The sequence below is a fragment of the Halichoeres trimaculatus genome, unplaced genomic scaffold (assembly GCF_033239565.1).
Source record: "Halichoeres trimaculatus isolate MK-OKI-2021-1 unplaced genomic scaffold, fHalTri1.1 fHalTri1_scaffold_9, whole genome shotgun sequence".
NCBI lineage: Eukaryota > Metazoa > Chordata > Actinopteri > Labriformes > Labridae > Halichoeres > Halichoeres trimaculatus.
Genome location: NW_027437188.1, coordinates 11,797,730 through 11,812,267, shown reverse-complemented (window position 1 = coordinate 11,812,267; position 14,538 = coordinate 11,797,730). Strand labels below are relative to the sequence as shown.

The 14,538-nt window shown below is 39.3% G+C and overlaps 1 protein-coding gene across 3 annotated transcripts in view; it reads left to right on the top strand.

The window, feature by feature from the left end:
- The window catches only part of bcas3 (BCAS3 microtubule associated cell migration factor), a 410,031-nt gene that overhangs the window by 93,567 nt on the left and 301,926 nt on the right, over positions 1 to 14,538 (top strand). For all 3 annotated transcript variants that reach the window (XM_074679630.1, XM_074679629.1, XM_074679631.1), the window contains exon 16: positions 10,414 to 10,564. In XM_074679630.1, coding sequence (XP_074535731.1) covers positions 10,414 to 10,564 — 151 coding nt within the window. The remainder of the gene's footprint in view (positions 1 to 10,413; positions 10,565 to 14,538) is intronic.

The following is a 14,538-nucleotide window of genomic DNA, read 5'->3' as shown; positions in this document are numbered from 1 at the left end:
TTCCTTCTTTTTGCATTTAGAAAACTCTACTTTGAGCTTCCTCAAGATTCAACAGATAAAAATTAAATTTGTGCAGTTTTTCAAATGGTCTAAAAATTCTGACCAGGTGTGTATTTTTCTGCATAACAACTAAACCTGAACAAGCAGGTATTTAGAATGGATTAATGGAAGATTGAATTAATTTTAAAACAATTTATTTATATAGCTTTAGAAATTAGTCCCTCATTATTGGCGGTTGGTAGCACTCTAGCACAGTAATATTCTCATCAGAGTTCATATAGGTCAGATTCTGCATTAAACTCAACATTTTCATTCTGAATGTAAGAAAAGCCTGAAGATAAGTGTTTTTTTATTGGCTGCTTTCCTAGATGTAGAAAAAATACACCATATCCTGAAGATTTGTAGATACTCTTCTTTAACTCTTCTTTTAGCATTTTCTCCAAACTCAGCGACACCAAATCATGCTATGGTTCATGTTTGGTTTCTTCACTTAGGCTGATGTGTCTTTCACATTAGCTTCTCCTAGCTTTATTAACATTAATTCTCACCACTAACCACCAATCTAAGGCTTTTTATCTCCAAATACATTGTAAACAATATAAAAAAATATCCTCCTCATCCTGTTGTCTGATGATTCAAATAAAAAGTAATGTTTTGGTCTCATTGCCAACAGGAAGATCTAATTTCAGTAACAGAACAAGATCATCATTTGAATGTGCTTTGTAATGTCTATGATATTAGATTTTCGGGTTAAATTAGGGCTGGGTATCATCCAGAAAATTTCAATACTGGTAGCAAAACCTTCACTTTGATACCTGTTCTTAAACAATACTTTTTTTCTGTACCAATTTTATAAAATCAATTTAAACAAAAGAAAATTACATAACATACTAAGGTACAAATCTTAAGTCTTATTTTTCAGCTGTAGTATTTTTCCACTCTGAGCAGTTTTCTAATGAAAAACAAACAAATAATTGCCCATGAAAAATTACAGTTGCAAACACGTGACAGGCCAGAATATACTGAGTGCATCGTAAAAGTGTTTATAACTGTTAATGAATTTTCTTATTATATATTTATTTATTTTTTCTGAATGTCAAAATAATCCTCCTTTGTCCAGGGTTAGTACCATCAAAAGAGGCAAGTGTAAGCACAATATATTTGCATACAGACTTCTCAGGCTGCAGCATATGTCACAGATAATATGCGCTGTTCCCGTGCTTGTGCTCGTGCACTAAGTGTAGCACGCTAAAGCACACCTATCTGAAGCATGACAAAGCAGAGAAGTGAATTGTGCCTGAGCAAACGACCTGGACGTTGGGGTTAAAGAGTGCTCTGGGAGGAACTGCTGCGTGAGTGAGGACTTGTCTGTCTGAGAGTTTTGGATAGGTGAGGGGTTCAGCACTGTGCTCAGTGCAGCTTGTTGAGAAGCAGCAAGTGCTGAAGATCAATACATGTTTTTACCTCAGTCTCCTAACTCCTAAAAAGTTGCTATATTTGTTGATAGTGTTTTTCTCCACGAAGACACTAGAAGGGTCTGAAAAGACGCTAAATACATTGATAGAGCTGTAAATTGGCAGCAAGCTACATGCCATGTAACGTTACAGCCAATCACCGGTGGCATCATCAGATCTTGATCACGTGATTAACCCTTTTGGGCTCTGAAGCCTGGCACCGAAAGACAAGGCACGTTTTGATACTTGGTATTACCGAAGCGTTTTGGTTGGTGCCATAAATAACCTGAGTTTGGTACCCAGTCCTAAAGTTAAATAACCTTTGACAAGTTTTTAAGTGAAGGAATGAGTTAAAGAAACCATGACAGGCTGCCTTAAAGTTAGATATTTTAATATGGAGCTCTATGGAGATCGGCGCACTTTTAGTAACAGCCCCAGTGGTCCCTTGAGGAGCTGCAGTTTTTGCCACTGGCCCTGGAAGTTGGTGCTTGTTCAGATCCTGACCCACCTCCTGGAAACTTGGTCCTGAGACATGTAGCTGTCTGTGTTTACACTTTTTCTGATTACATTGACGTCTATTTTGAGTGCGTGTGTGTTCTTGTTGCTATGTGTGGTGATGAAACCCTGAAATGAAACCAGCCTCATTACACAGATACTAATCCCTGACAGGAGTTTCAGAGGCTCGCCACGATCCATTATCATCTTAGAAGACGTCTTATCTTTCACACACATTTGCACCCTCTGCACAGAACTAAGATCCCTGAAAACACAAAAATCATCTTTAAAAGTGCAAGACTAGTGGGAACCAAAACCCTGCTCCCCCTGGTGTTCCTCCTCTGTTTAGTCCTCGCTCTCACAGCTGCAATATCATCACCAGGTTCATGTCTCCTGTTTCCTAAAGCATCAGTCATCGTGTCACCTGCCCGACCTGCCGCCTGCTCACACTCCCTGCCTCGGCTCCTCTGCTGAGTTTGTTTATTCTTGATCCCCTCTGGCAGAACAATTCAAATAAGACACAGTGTTTGTGTGCACATACAGTCTTCAGCGCTTGTCCTTTCGCACGTTGCCTCCTCACCGGGAGCCTCCTGCTTGGATTGAATGCAAATCGGGTATTAAAAGAGGGGAGAGAAACATGATACGGCGTGACCTGAGGGCAGCTGAGGAGAGAGAAAGAGTGCGAAGGATAGAGAGAGAGGCTTAATGCTAGAAGAGAATGCAAATGCTGTTGAGACAGGGAGGGATGGATGGACGAACGGGAGGAGGGGAGCTGGATGGATGGCTGGATTAAAGGAGGACCAGAGACGGGGGTCAGGTGACAGTGTGACTTTTTGGCTGGGTCAGAGTTTTTCTCTGGACGACGGCGACAGAGCTGGATTTGCATTGATGGATCTTCTTTCCATGGCGATGTCATGTATCAGCGCCTGGGCACATCACGCCCCGGTCATTAATCAAATCATGGCCTCCGTCTCTGTCTGCCAGGCGCTTCTCATCTGTCTACCTCACTTTCTCTGTCTTTGTAGCCGCCTTGGTCAGCCTTCTCACTCTGTGGCCTTCACACAGACACTTTCTGATTTTTGGAAAAATTACTAAAGTGAATTTGATGGTTTTAAATCTGTACCCACCGTCACTGTTTTTGTCTCCAGATGACTTTGATCTGTAGAATTTCAAATCTTGTCATGTCGATTGCTTTTACCCATGGGTGTGATCAAACTTGAGTAAAACAGCCACCTACAGGTTCAGGAAACATACATCACTGATTAAAAACCACCAAATCCCATTAAAACTGAAAAACTGTTATTTTAATTTTAAGAATGTGGGATGTCACTCTGTAATTTTCAAATCAGACATTTTGAAACCATACGTTGTATTTGAAACAGTGTTTTACAGAAACAACCAACAATTTCTGTCTTCTGATCTGGTAAATGTACCTGTTAAAAACAAAAACATCTCTTTTTGCAGATCAAATACAAACAGAAGGACACTGAGAGAACAGATGTCAACTGAGATATCATTTCTGAATGTTATGTTGCTGACATAGGCCAAATAATGTGCTAAGGATCCAAGTTTAACAATATGCTTTAACACTCAGACACTTCAGCTCTAGTTAGATCTACAGTTTATTAAACCAGAGTTTCAGTAGAGCATCAATAAAAATATTACAGCCATGAAACTCATTTTCATTTGCAGGTCATAGCAGAGTTCATAATTAAAGTAAAGAGATAAATAAAAACACAAATATAAAATAAAGTTTAAGATTATTAGGATGAAAATATGAATTTAGCTCTGCTTTCAATAAAATGCAGCCACATGTTTTAGTTAAAAGCACAGCCTCTGTTTTAATGCTATCTGTTCAGTTTTTATTGATAATCTGAAACTTTACACAGACTGCAGCAGGTTGTTGGGATTGGACACACGTCCTCTGTCCTGTCTTTAAACACAGGCACTCCCCAGGACTGTGTTATTTCTTCCCTGATTTTAATCCTTTACACCAACAGCTGCAGATCCTCCCAAGAAAACAGCCATATTGTCAAGTTTTTGGAAGACACAGTTGTGCTGTGTCCTCTGCGGGGCCACCAATCAAACCACGGCTGTGCCCTCCTTGAATCTGTAAAAACATTGTGATGAAAGCTTCCTAGACCTAAATGTGTTAAAAACCAAGACAATTATCCCAGTTTTCCAGAAATCCAGTGTCAACCCTGAGACCAGCACTATCCACGGTGAAAAAGTACAAATACTACAATACTACTGAAATTTAGTGAAAACACTGACAGCATTGATTAGCCAGAAAACCAGGGAATCCATTTTGAAACTCAACTTTTTCATTGTCAACAGAAACATTATGAACCATTTATCAAAGTTTTATTGAGAATCTCTTCACATACTCTTGTATCTGCTGGTCTGGTTGTCTTTCTCGTCATTAGAATGTGCTCTAATTTCACTGGAGTCCAGCTGAAGGGCCTCTGCTCCCTTTGGACAAGTCGAGTGGTCCAGAATAAAAAAAAGGAAAAATTAACCCAACCTGAAAGTTGGTGCTGAATTTGCAATCATGCCCAAAGGTCAGCTGTATTTTGAGCTGGTGGGAAGAAAAAAGGCTGTGTTAATTATTTTATCCCCTCTGTCACGAGGCTGCTAAATGCACAGAATAATCAGAGAATCATTCTGCTCTGCCGTACTGTCACTGGTTGTGGTTGTTGTTGATGTCACAATGTATTATTTATTTACTTTACTATATTATATGGATGGGTTGACTGTAAAACTGACTTTGCCTTCAGGTACTTATAAAATATTCTGAATCTAAATCCAATCTGAATCTGAATCTGAATGTGTAAGGGAAAAAATGTATGTGAAAAGTCAGGATTTTAGTCCACAGTTTGCCTGTATTTTATTTTGAAGAGAAACCATGAAGAGCAACCAGGCGTCTATTCAAAAATAAGAAACATGAAACGTGTTGTGAAGTTAAATTTAAGAATAGGTTTTATTGATATATACCCATCTTTCAACATGTCAGCACCACGGTGTCGGCAAAACCAAGATTCTGGAGGATACCAGCCATTCCTGTTTGTCCTCTGCTATTCAGTTTAACTTTACAAGATGATCCACGTTTTCTTTTTTTTGTGCAGGACATCTCTCTTATTTATTATTCAACACATTATTACATCCTTAAATCCAACTTCCGTCTCATAATATTTGAACGTTTTTTTCCTGCAAGATTGGGACTCCATTGTCGTTCGTTTACGAGATTAATTGTGCTAATTTTACAGCTGTATTCTCTTTTGACTTATGGCTCAGTTCTTTTAAAATCTCTTTTCTTCTATTTCCATTTTTAAGTGTCTCTAATCCTCTGTCACAGAACATGTGACGAGCCTGTAGATTTATCACTGAACAGGTGAGTTCGAGTGAACGTGGTGAAAACAAAGCTGCAGCGCTGGTTGTACTTAGAGCTCAGGATTGAGCTGTGTTCAGCGATAGTTTAAGTCCTAAAAGAAAAGGTGCAGTTGGTCACCGTACGGTGGGAACTATATCTGTTAATAAATAGTTTTTAATAATGAATAATATTTGGTACCTTTTTAGCTCTAACTGACCTTTGAGAAATAAATGGCCTCACTCTAAACATCATCCATAAAAGGTCTTTAATTCTGTCTTTTTCAGCTCTTGTGGAAAAAAAAATCACGCATAGGACAGAATTATTCCTGTTAACTTATATTTGTTGCACTATTTTTAAATACATGTGAAAAAAGAAACACAAAGGCCTCATCCCTGCTCCCCCTGTGAGCCACAGGTTTAATGCAGACACACCCTTAATCTGTCGTTTGCATATCTCTGCTCCGGCACTCCGTCTATGAAAATTTAGCCAAGAGGTGCAATTTCACAACATTGCATTTGCAAAAGTCTTTAATAGCATCCTGACTCTCTGCCGATATTTACACAGCTGTTCAGGGTGAAGAAATACATGGGAGTGATGGATGTGATCTGCAGAAGCATCATAAACACTCGATAAAATAATACATGACAGCTGATTAGAAATGGATAAAAAGTCAATAAAATAAATGTAAAAGAAGCAGTTTTTATTCTAACTGTATTTAATTGAATTTAAATACCTGCTTGTTATTAAATATTAAAATTAAATAAAATGCAAGGCAGTTTTTTATATACATTTTTGTGATGTCCCTGTGATGACAAAACATAATTTACTAATCGAAGACGATACAGTCATAGCAAATCAAAAATTCTTATCAAATATCCTCACACTTCAACATTTATTTTATTTAAAAGGATTAAAAGATGGTTGTAAAAGTTGTTTTATTTAACTCTTTTTTTTTTTTAATTCAGGTCAGTCTCTCGTGTCCAAAAAAGAGGAAAAAAGCAAGCGTGATGAAAAACAGATATTTAAATTTATTTTGGTCCCTTGACTTGTGCTGATATAAGTTATAATTTTGTATTTTGGTAACTTGACATGCTCGTGATCAATGTCCTGACATCTTAGTCAGTCTGTCTGCTGCCCCCCTCCACACACACACACACACACACCCTGCTGTCTGCGTTTCGGACATTCAGGCTGTCTTTTCATGTATCATCTTCTGCGAGTGCGTGATCTCCAACACGTTCCACGCTAACTTGTCCTCACCAGAGAAGGGTGACGGCTCAGGAGCGTCAGGCTTTGAGTGACGGCGTGGCGTGACAGCCCGGTCAACACTCATCATCACCCCCCTTCATCTCTGGACGTCCACACCTGTTGTTAAATTCACCGAGGCAGAGGGAGGAAAGTGAAATGTCTGTTTTAGGGGCTAAAATCATCAACACCCCCTCACCCTCAAACTCTCGACCTCCTCCCCCCTAAGCTGAAGCACCATTATGGCTTTTCAAACCGCTTCCTGGACTTTTTTTTTCTCCTTCGACACAAAAGGTGGCTGCCCGGGCTCGGGGGCTTTCTGAAGGGCTTTCAGGAGCTGGTTCAGGCCTCTGTTAGTCTGACCAGGAGAGCAGCAGAAGGGAAATGAAGGCCAGGTTTGTGTAATGGCCTCCTCTCCCCCGCCGAAGGTCATGCAGCTTTGTTGGCCGGCGGAGGGCCTTTGGAGGACCACAAAGCGGAGGTTTGGCAGGACTAATGAAACTCAGAGCTGCACGTTAATGATCTAAAAGACTGGACCAAAACACTCAGCAGTCCCTTTCCGCTCGCATTCAGCCTCCTCTTGATCGCTCCTTCCAAATAATGACAAGGCACTCTCCTCCTCTACCTTTATTGTAACCTTTGATGTCCGCCTTGTTTTCTTTGTGTTCGCCTCCCCCCTCCCTGCTTTTCATTCCTTTATGTTTCGCGGCTGTCACTCATCTATTAAGGCAACAAATGGAACAAGGAAAACATTCAGAGCCGTGTATTGTGGTGCGCCCACAGGTTTGCTCTTTATTTCTTTTGAAAGCTCTTGAACTTGGAATTTTCCTTGGGCCCTGTCCATTCAATCAGCAGGATACACTTTTTTGTTGTGTCTATTGTTACAGGATTACAAACATATTTGTTTTATAATCCCTATTTCTTGTTCTCTATGGACAAATGTTTCCATGTGACTGTTTCTTTCCTCATTGTGTTTTGGTAAAGGAGAGTTCCACTGTTTCCATTTCGGGCCTTCTTTTTCCATTCTTAGCTCTGAACGAGTGATTGCTGCTTTAGTTTTAGGTTACAATACAATCTCTCAGTCTAAATACATCCAATAAAGTAAATTATCCCGAAACAACATATGTACAAAACCCCTGAGCTGCCTGTGGGAATAAAAAAGACAAAGTTTCCTCCTCCTGAAATTTATTTGGACGTCTTCCTGCAAGCTCTTCTTCAAGAAGTCAGTTTGAACCAGCATGTAGATGCAGGAAACCTTCAGGATTATTTACCATGAGTGAGCAGGCATTTTCTTCATGCTCTTTACCACTGTTCTGTTGACACTTGAGATATGCCTGTGTAGCATGAATATAGAGACAATCACTTTTGCCGCCCTGGACTCAACTATGCCTTCAATCTTAGGTATTTTGCAAAAAATGACATTGCGATTCCTGTGTTTTCCCTCATACTAGAGGTAGAGCCGATATTTGGACATTTGTCTCTATCGGCCATCGGCCGTATTTTCTTTTAAAAAGCCGATTTTTGATCCGTTGTATAATATGACGCAATTTTTGATCAGGCACAAAAAAGATGAGCACCTCAAACTTGTGGAACCACTTGGATACATTACATACTTTTGTTCAAATTATATTAATAAGTTTAAATTTCTTTTTTGACATTTTAAGAAGAGTGTGAATGTTTACTACTGCTTGTTACATTGTGTGTTTACTCAGACAAAATATTTCATTGTTTTGAAAGCTGAATAAATGTTCAGAGGACTGGACACGACTTGTTGTAATAGATTTCTTTTAGTTGCTCAGAAATTGCTGCGTTTCACAAAAATGTGATAAATATATATTTATTTAACAATCGGCCTGAATATCAAATTGGAAAAATCAGCTATGCATATCGGCATTGGCTGCCCAAATTTGGAAAGCATCAGCATGGGCATCGGCATCGGCATCGGCCCCCAAAAAACCCATATCGGTCGACCTCTACCTCATACTTCTTGTCTTGCTGCTTACTTGACAAAATCTCCTCCTGTGAGGGGCGCAAGTGAAAAGGCCAGCCTGAAATCAAACAAGAATCTCCAGAAGTATTTGTTTGAACAGGGCTTAAGCTTCTGACATAGTTGCAGAAAGAATTATTTACAATACAAAAAAAAACAAAAAAACATGCAGAACAATAAACAGTGATTACAATTCTGTTTTCAAAACCACTGATCTTTTTTTACAAATTCAAAAATGCTGCCCTGCAGAACACAGGAGTTGCTTTTCTACCTCCGCAGAAATCTACAAGTTTCTGTACATCATTTATCGACTTAACTGTAACAAAAAAATAAAAAAATAAATAAAATCTTTGTTTTATTTTGAATATGGGTGATGTATTCCACCCAAGATCAGAGAATATATGTCTTGGTATAAAGCAAAGGATCCTAAAAATGGGGGTTCTGAAATGCCTTCCAAAATCAATAACTGTTTTCAATTTACATATTACATCCATTATTTTTAAATTTGATATAAAGGCACGCAAACATAAAAAGGAAGATCTGATTTCTGCATATCTTTACGAAGACCCCCCAGGATAATTACGGTATCAGAGGAGGTGAACTAATAATAAATGAAACAGCAACATGTGACCGTAGGTAGACTCATTTTATACACACCAGATAAATGAAGTCTACCCGTGTAGTTCCCCATCCCCAACAGTGAAATCTGAACTCTTGTTTTACAAACATTTTATTTTTATTTCTCCAGTTTTTGCATCCTCTAATCATTGGCTTAACAGTTGTTAAAGGTTATTTCTTCATTAGAAACTGAACCCAGTCAAACAGATTTATTTTTGACACCTTGCGCCAACATTTAAACTAAACCAGTTGAGCTTAAAACATAAGAAGAAAAACATTTTGTGTTAAAACAAACTTTGAATCTTTTAGTGTTTTTACTGAGCAGAAAATTCTCCACAGTAATCTGTCATAATGAAAAATAGAAATAGATGACTGTCTCACCAGGTGTGCATGAGTGTTGGAGTTGATCAGTTGAGCAAAGGTCAACTGTTACAGCAGAGTTCGAAAAGAGGAAGCCTTCAAGAAGCTTTGAAAACAGCCTGATTGTGTTCCACTGGAGCTGGATTGGACATATGGGATGAGGTGTGTTTTTCTAGATCTCCTGTGTGTGTGTGTGTGTGTGTGTGTGTGTGTGTGTGTGTGTGTGTGTGTGTGTGTGTGTGTGTGTGTGTGTGTGTGTGTGTGTGTGTGTGTGTGTGTGTGTGTGTGTGTGTGTGTGTGTGTGTCAGTTGAGTCACCAATGTGCAGGGCCTGTTGATTGGCCTTGATTAACAGACTGCCAGACACTGGAAGCAGAGCTAGAGTCTTTGTGATGTGGCATCTTGAGCTGGTTATTTCCAATCATTCCACAGGAGGCCTTGAACCCAAACATGTGTGTGTGTGTGTGTGTGTGTGTGTGTGTGTGTAGTGTGTGGGTGTAAAAGATGTAACATTCAGGCTTTCTACGTGGAACTAAAAGGTTTTCACTTTAGTAAACAAGGTCTGCATTGGTCTGCTGAACTATAAGTGAGTCAAGTTTCAGTGTAAGGTTCTCGTTTAGCATTAGCATCAGAATGATCATCTTTGAAGGCCACTGAGCTGAAAACCTCTGAGCACTGACAGATGAATAATGTATAAAACATTGTTCCATTAAGTGTATTTTAATTTTCTGAGTTCTGAGTCTATAACCTCCTGATTCACATTTTCTCCTGTTGTTTTCCTCTCTCATATCTCTGACCTTGCTGCAGATATTTATCACCATAAGAAAGCCCTTTAATGTGTGTTTCTGTGTGGGTGTGTGTGTGTGTGTTTCTGTGTGTCTGCAGCCAAGCTGAGCAGCCAGGACTCGTACAACAACTTCACCAACAACAACATGGGGAACCCTCGTCTGACCCCGCTGCCCAGCCTGACCGTGGTGCTGCCGCTGGCTCAGATCAAACAGCCCATGACTTTGGGCACCATCACCAAACGCAGCGGGTAGGTCTCATACACACACACCTCAGTCTTTCTTCTCCACATGAAGTTAGATTTATCTAGCACACAGAAAACTCAAACCTAACATTATGCAATGATTGATGTAAAGTTGGACATGTCACAATGAGATTATCACATCATGGTTAATCTCAATGGTATTTTTGAGAGTCCTTAAAAGGGGATAAGACACCCTGCATGGGCATTTATGTAACATACATTATCTTGAGAAACATATACTCTGTGTAACACAAAAAGGGCAAACATTGTCTCCAAAATGTTGAATTTAAAACACTTTCTCTAAAAATGAAGTTGTAATCAGTTGTAGATATTGTAGCAAAATAGGTAAATAGGGTGATTTTAAAAAGTATATTTACAAAAACCTTGGCATACATAAAAAAATCACTAAATCAAAAAAGTCACAAAAACCAAAGTCTTCCTGACAGGAAACTCCCATCAATGGACATTCGACACTTTAATTATACTCTGATGATTGTTTTATAGGTCTCTTTCTGTCTTAGATAAATTAGAAAAGATAGATAGGTTATCTTATGTGTCTGTACTAAAAAAGCATGCTGCTAAAGTAACTTTATTTAGAAAACTACAGGAAGTGAACTCAAATGTTTGGCGTTCTCTGGCTCTGAACAGATCACTTCATGTTCCCTCAGTCTTTATCATCTCAAATGAGAAGAAAAACACTGTTTTTTTTTGTTAATCTGCTCTTTTAAAGCAAAGCTTTGTTTACTGAAATGTGCATGATAAAATGTGAAACCTGAAATGTGTCATTTTAGCAGCTTCATTAGCAAATTTTATTTGTCCACCCAGAAAATATTTTGTGGGACTTTTTCATAGCTCCGGATAATTATGCTCTTCCGTTCTTGATTATTTTAGTATAAATAGTTCAGGTAAAAAAAACAAAAAAAAAACATTAGAGAGAACATCTGAAACCTCTGGAACACATCGTCTGCACAGAGTCGAGTGTAAAACCTTTGTTTTCAGACTTCACTGAATTTACTGTTTGGCCACTGAGGAGACAAATTTAAATCACACTGCGTCACATCTTTGACTCCGCTCTGTGATTTGCTGTCTTTTCTCATTCATCATGCTATAAAAACAGTGTATTGTGTCAACAGTGGCCTGGTGCGGGCCAGAGCTTTCTCGTCTCTCACACATCCAGCTGATGCTCATGGACTTCTTTTGTCTCAAACCGCCACCTTTTTGCATAGGGTAATGAAGCACAACACACACGCCATCTCTGCTCTCTGGGATGTTTGAAAAAACGGATAAAACAATAAATGATTATCGAAAACAGAAACAAAAACCCTGACAAAAATTAAAACTCTTATTTAGGTAGTATTAAAAGCGGCGTGTTAGCTCAGAGGACAGACACAGCTTTTATTTTAAAAGGGACATGCTCTCACGCGCTCTTTTTATGAACTTGGATCTTTGCCACACATTGAAATCATGTAGTTTTAAGAGCTTCAGCATCTACAGGTCTTTTCCAGCTCTATTTACATAGAGTACAGGTGGCTCCACAAATATGGGCAGATTTCAATAAATTCATTTAAATGTAATTTTCATGCCCTGTTTGAATGGGGAATGGTACAATGATCCAAACAGACACCGAGGGATTTCTTTCCTTGTGATATTCGATAAGCGAGCTCAGAGGACACAAACCTGCGGTCGTGTCAACAACAACAGGCCACTTTCCAGATCATTTAGCCGAGCTGAGAAGTTCATTTGCTTTGTAAAAATTCTGATTGTTTACGGCCTCTGTGGTGTCCTGGTAAAGATGGGATATTATGATGATGTGCTGGTCCGCGTGGTTTGAATTTGGCTATAGCAGTTGTAATATTTGACTTTATACAATATGAGCTTCTCAAAATAGATCTGTTGGTTTTTACTGTCACAGAGGGCTTTAGGCGACTTTATTCTTATTTATGTATCACTTGCTGCTCTCTCTGTGGAAACATTTGATAAGCATCCCTCTTATTTCAAGGATTCCCTGTCCTTTTTTCATCCGGGTTGTTTAATTTTGCCTGTGTGGCTTCTATATGTTGTTATTTCACCCTGTCATTTGTTGCCTTTGTTTGCCTCTGCAGCAATTTTCAGAATTCATCACCCTTTGCTGCATTTGTTTTTAAATCTCATTGAATTTTGTTTTGTTCCTTTTGCACTGAGCTCAGATTGATTCAGATCAATTGTTTTGTTTGCTGAATTGACTTTGATGACTCGCCAAACCTGCATTTTTTTCTTGCTTACTGCTTCTGCTCTAGTGCATTTCTAAGAAAGTCCTCTGTCGTAGTGAAATATGCAGCTTGAAGTTGTGTCGAGCATTTGGATAGGGCTGTGATCCATGTTTTCAAACTATAAAGTTTAATAAAAGTAAAACAGAAGCCTGTCCCTGCATGAAATAATGTTTGTTGGAATAATTTTCTGCTCACATCAAAACTTAATGTTAAATATCAAGTAGAGCTGAAACAATACCTCGAATAACTCGAGGTACTCGAGTACAAAAATGCTCGAGGGATTTTCTCCGCCTCGAAGAATCATTAATTTTTTTAAAAAGATCAAAGAGTGGTATTTCAAATAAAGCTGACGCTTTATTTAGAGAGTTTTTATACCCCTCAAGTTACCTCTTTTTCAAAATAGTGACTGACAACAAATCCAGCTTCTTTTCTGGAGTTTGGAGACTGGTATAAAAGCATATATTGATTTGCAGCAGCTGCTTGTGAGCCGCACGTGCTGAGCCCCTCCCCTACCCAAAATCACTCACTCATCAAAGATGGACGTCTTGCTCGCAGCAGTCTCTTGTCACGCTCATACTGGCTATCTGAACTGTTTTCATACACTCTTCACAGTCCATTTTATTAGATCAGTGTGACTCACTCCTCTTTGGCACCTTAGGAGAGGTGAGCTTCAGCGCGGTCCACTTCATACACACGCACAAATGCGGATACTCCATATGATCAATGACATACGATCGCTGCGACCGCTTCTCTCAACAGTCATTTTAAACAATAGCGGGGGTGTCAGAGGGCTGTGTCGCATCTAAACGACTTAATATGAGCCTAAAAGTCACTGAAGTTGTAGCAGTGTTCTCTGCGCCTCATTGTGCAGGCGAGTAGAGTATGGCCCGACTTGGATGGCCAGTGTGACTGCGTATAAATGAATAGTGCAGGAGGATCAATATTTTAACATCTCGAAAAGAGTCAACCAAACAAAGTTTATTAGTAGCTGTAAACACATTAACAGGTTGCAGTGTTTCCCCTACTTTCCGCCTCCCTCAATGTCGAGTTAATTTTTTTTTTTTTTCATACAGCGCCAGATCACAGCAGAAGTGATTTAGAGTTCCCTCTCTCATTAATCAGGTCCATACCTTGTTTTTTAATCTAACAGATAAAATAACCTTATGTTACTAATCTAATTTCATGACGGGATGTCGTTTCTACATCGTTGGGTTCATATTTCTCCCCGCAGAACTTCACCGTGTGTGAAAGAGCGCGTGATCTGTGAGCGCACGGCGAAGTTCTGCTCCAACGCGTTCACAGACACGCAAACACATGCGCGCATTTACACACAGACAAGCTCATTCCCTATAAAGGACAAATAAACCACACCACCACAAGAAACATCTCCAACGCTTTCTCCGTGAAGAGGCCACACTCCTTCTCCTGCGCTCGTACCCCCCACCCCCTGCTGCCATAACATGGCCGCCCCCCAAACTGTTAACCCAGGGGAAACACTGGTGTGATATTATTCGCTTTCTGTCCCTCACACAATGTTATTCCTCTCTCCTTCAGTGTCCACAACTGTTACATACAAAATGACTTGTTATGCAAATTAGTTGATTACTGATTTAGTGTTGTAGATAATCTACAAAACACAGCACTGAAGAGTGAAGAAGATTAAAAAACAAAAACATAATAGAGCTAACTGGGCAGGTGTCAAGGGTAGAAGGGTACAAATATCAAGTAGTA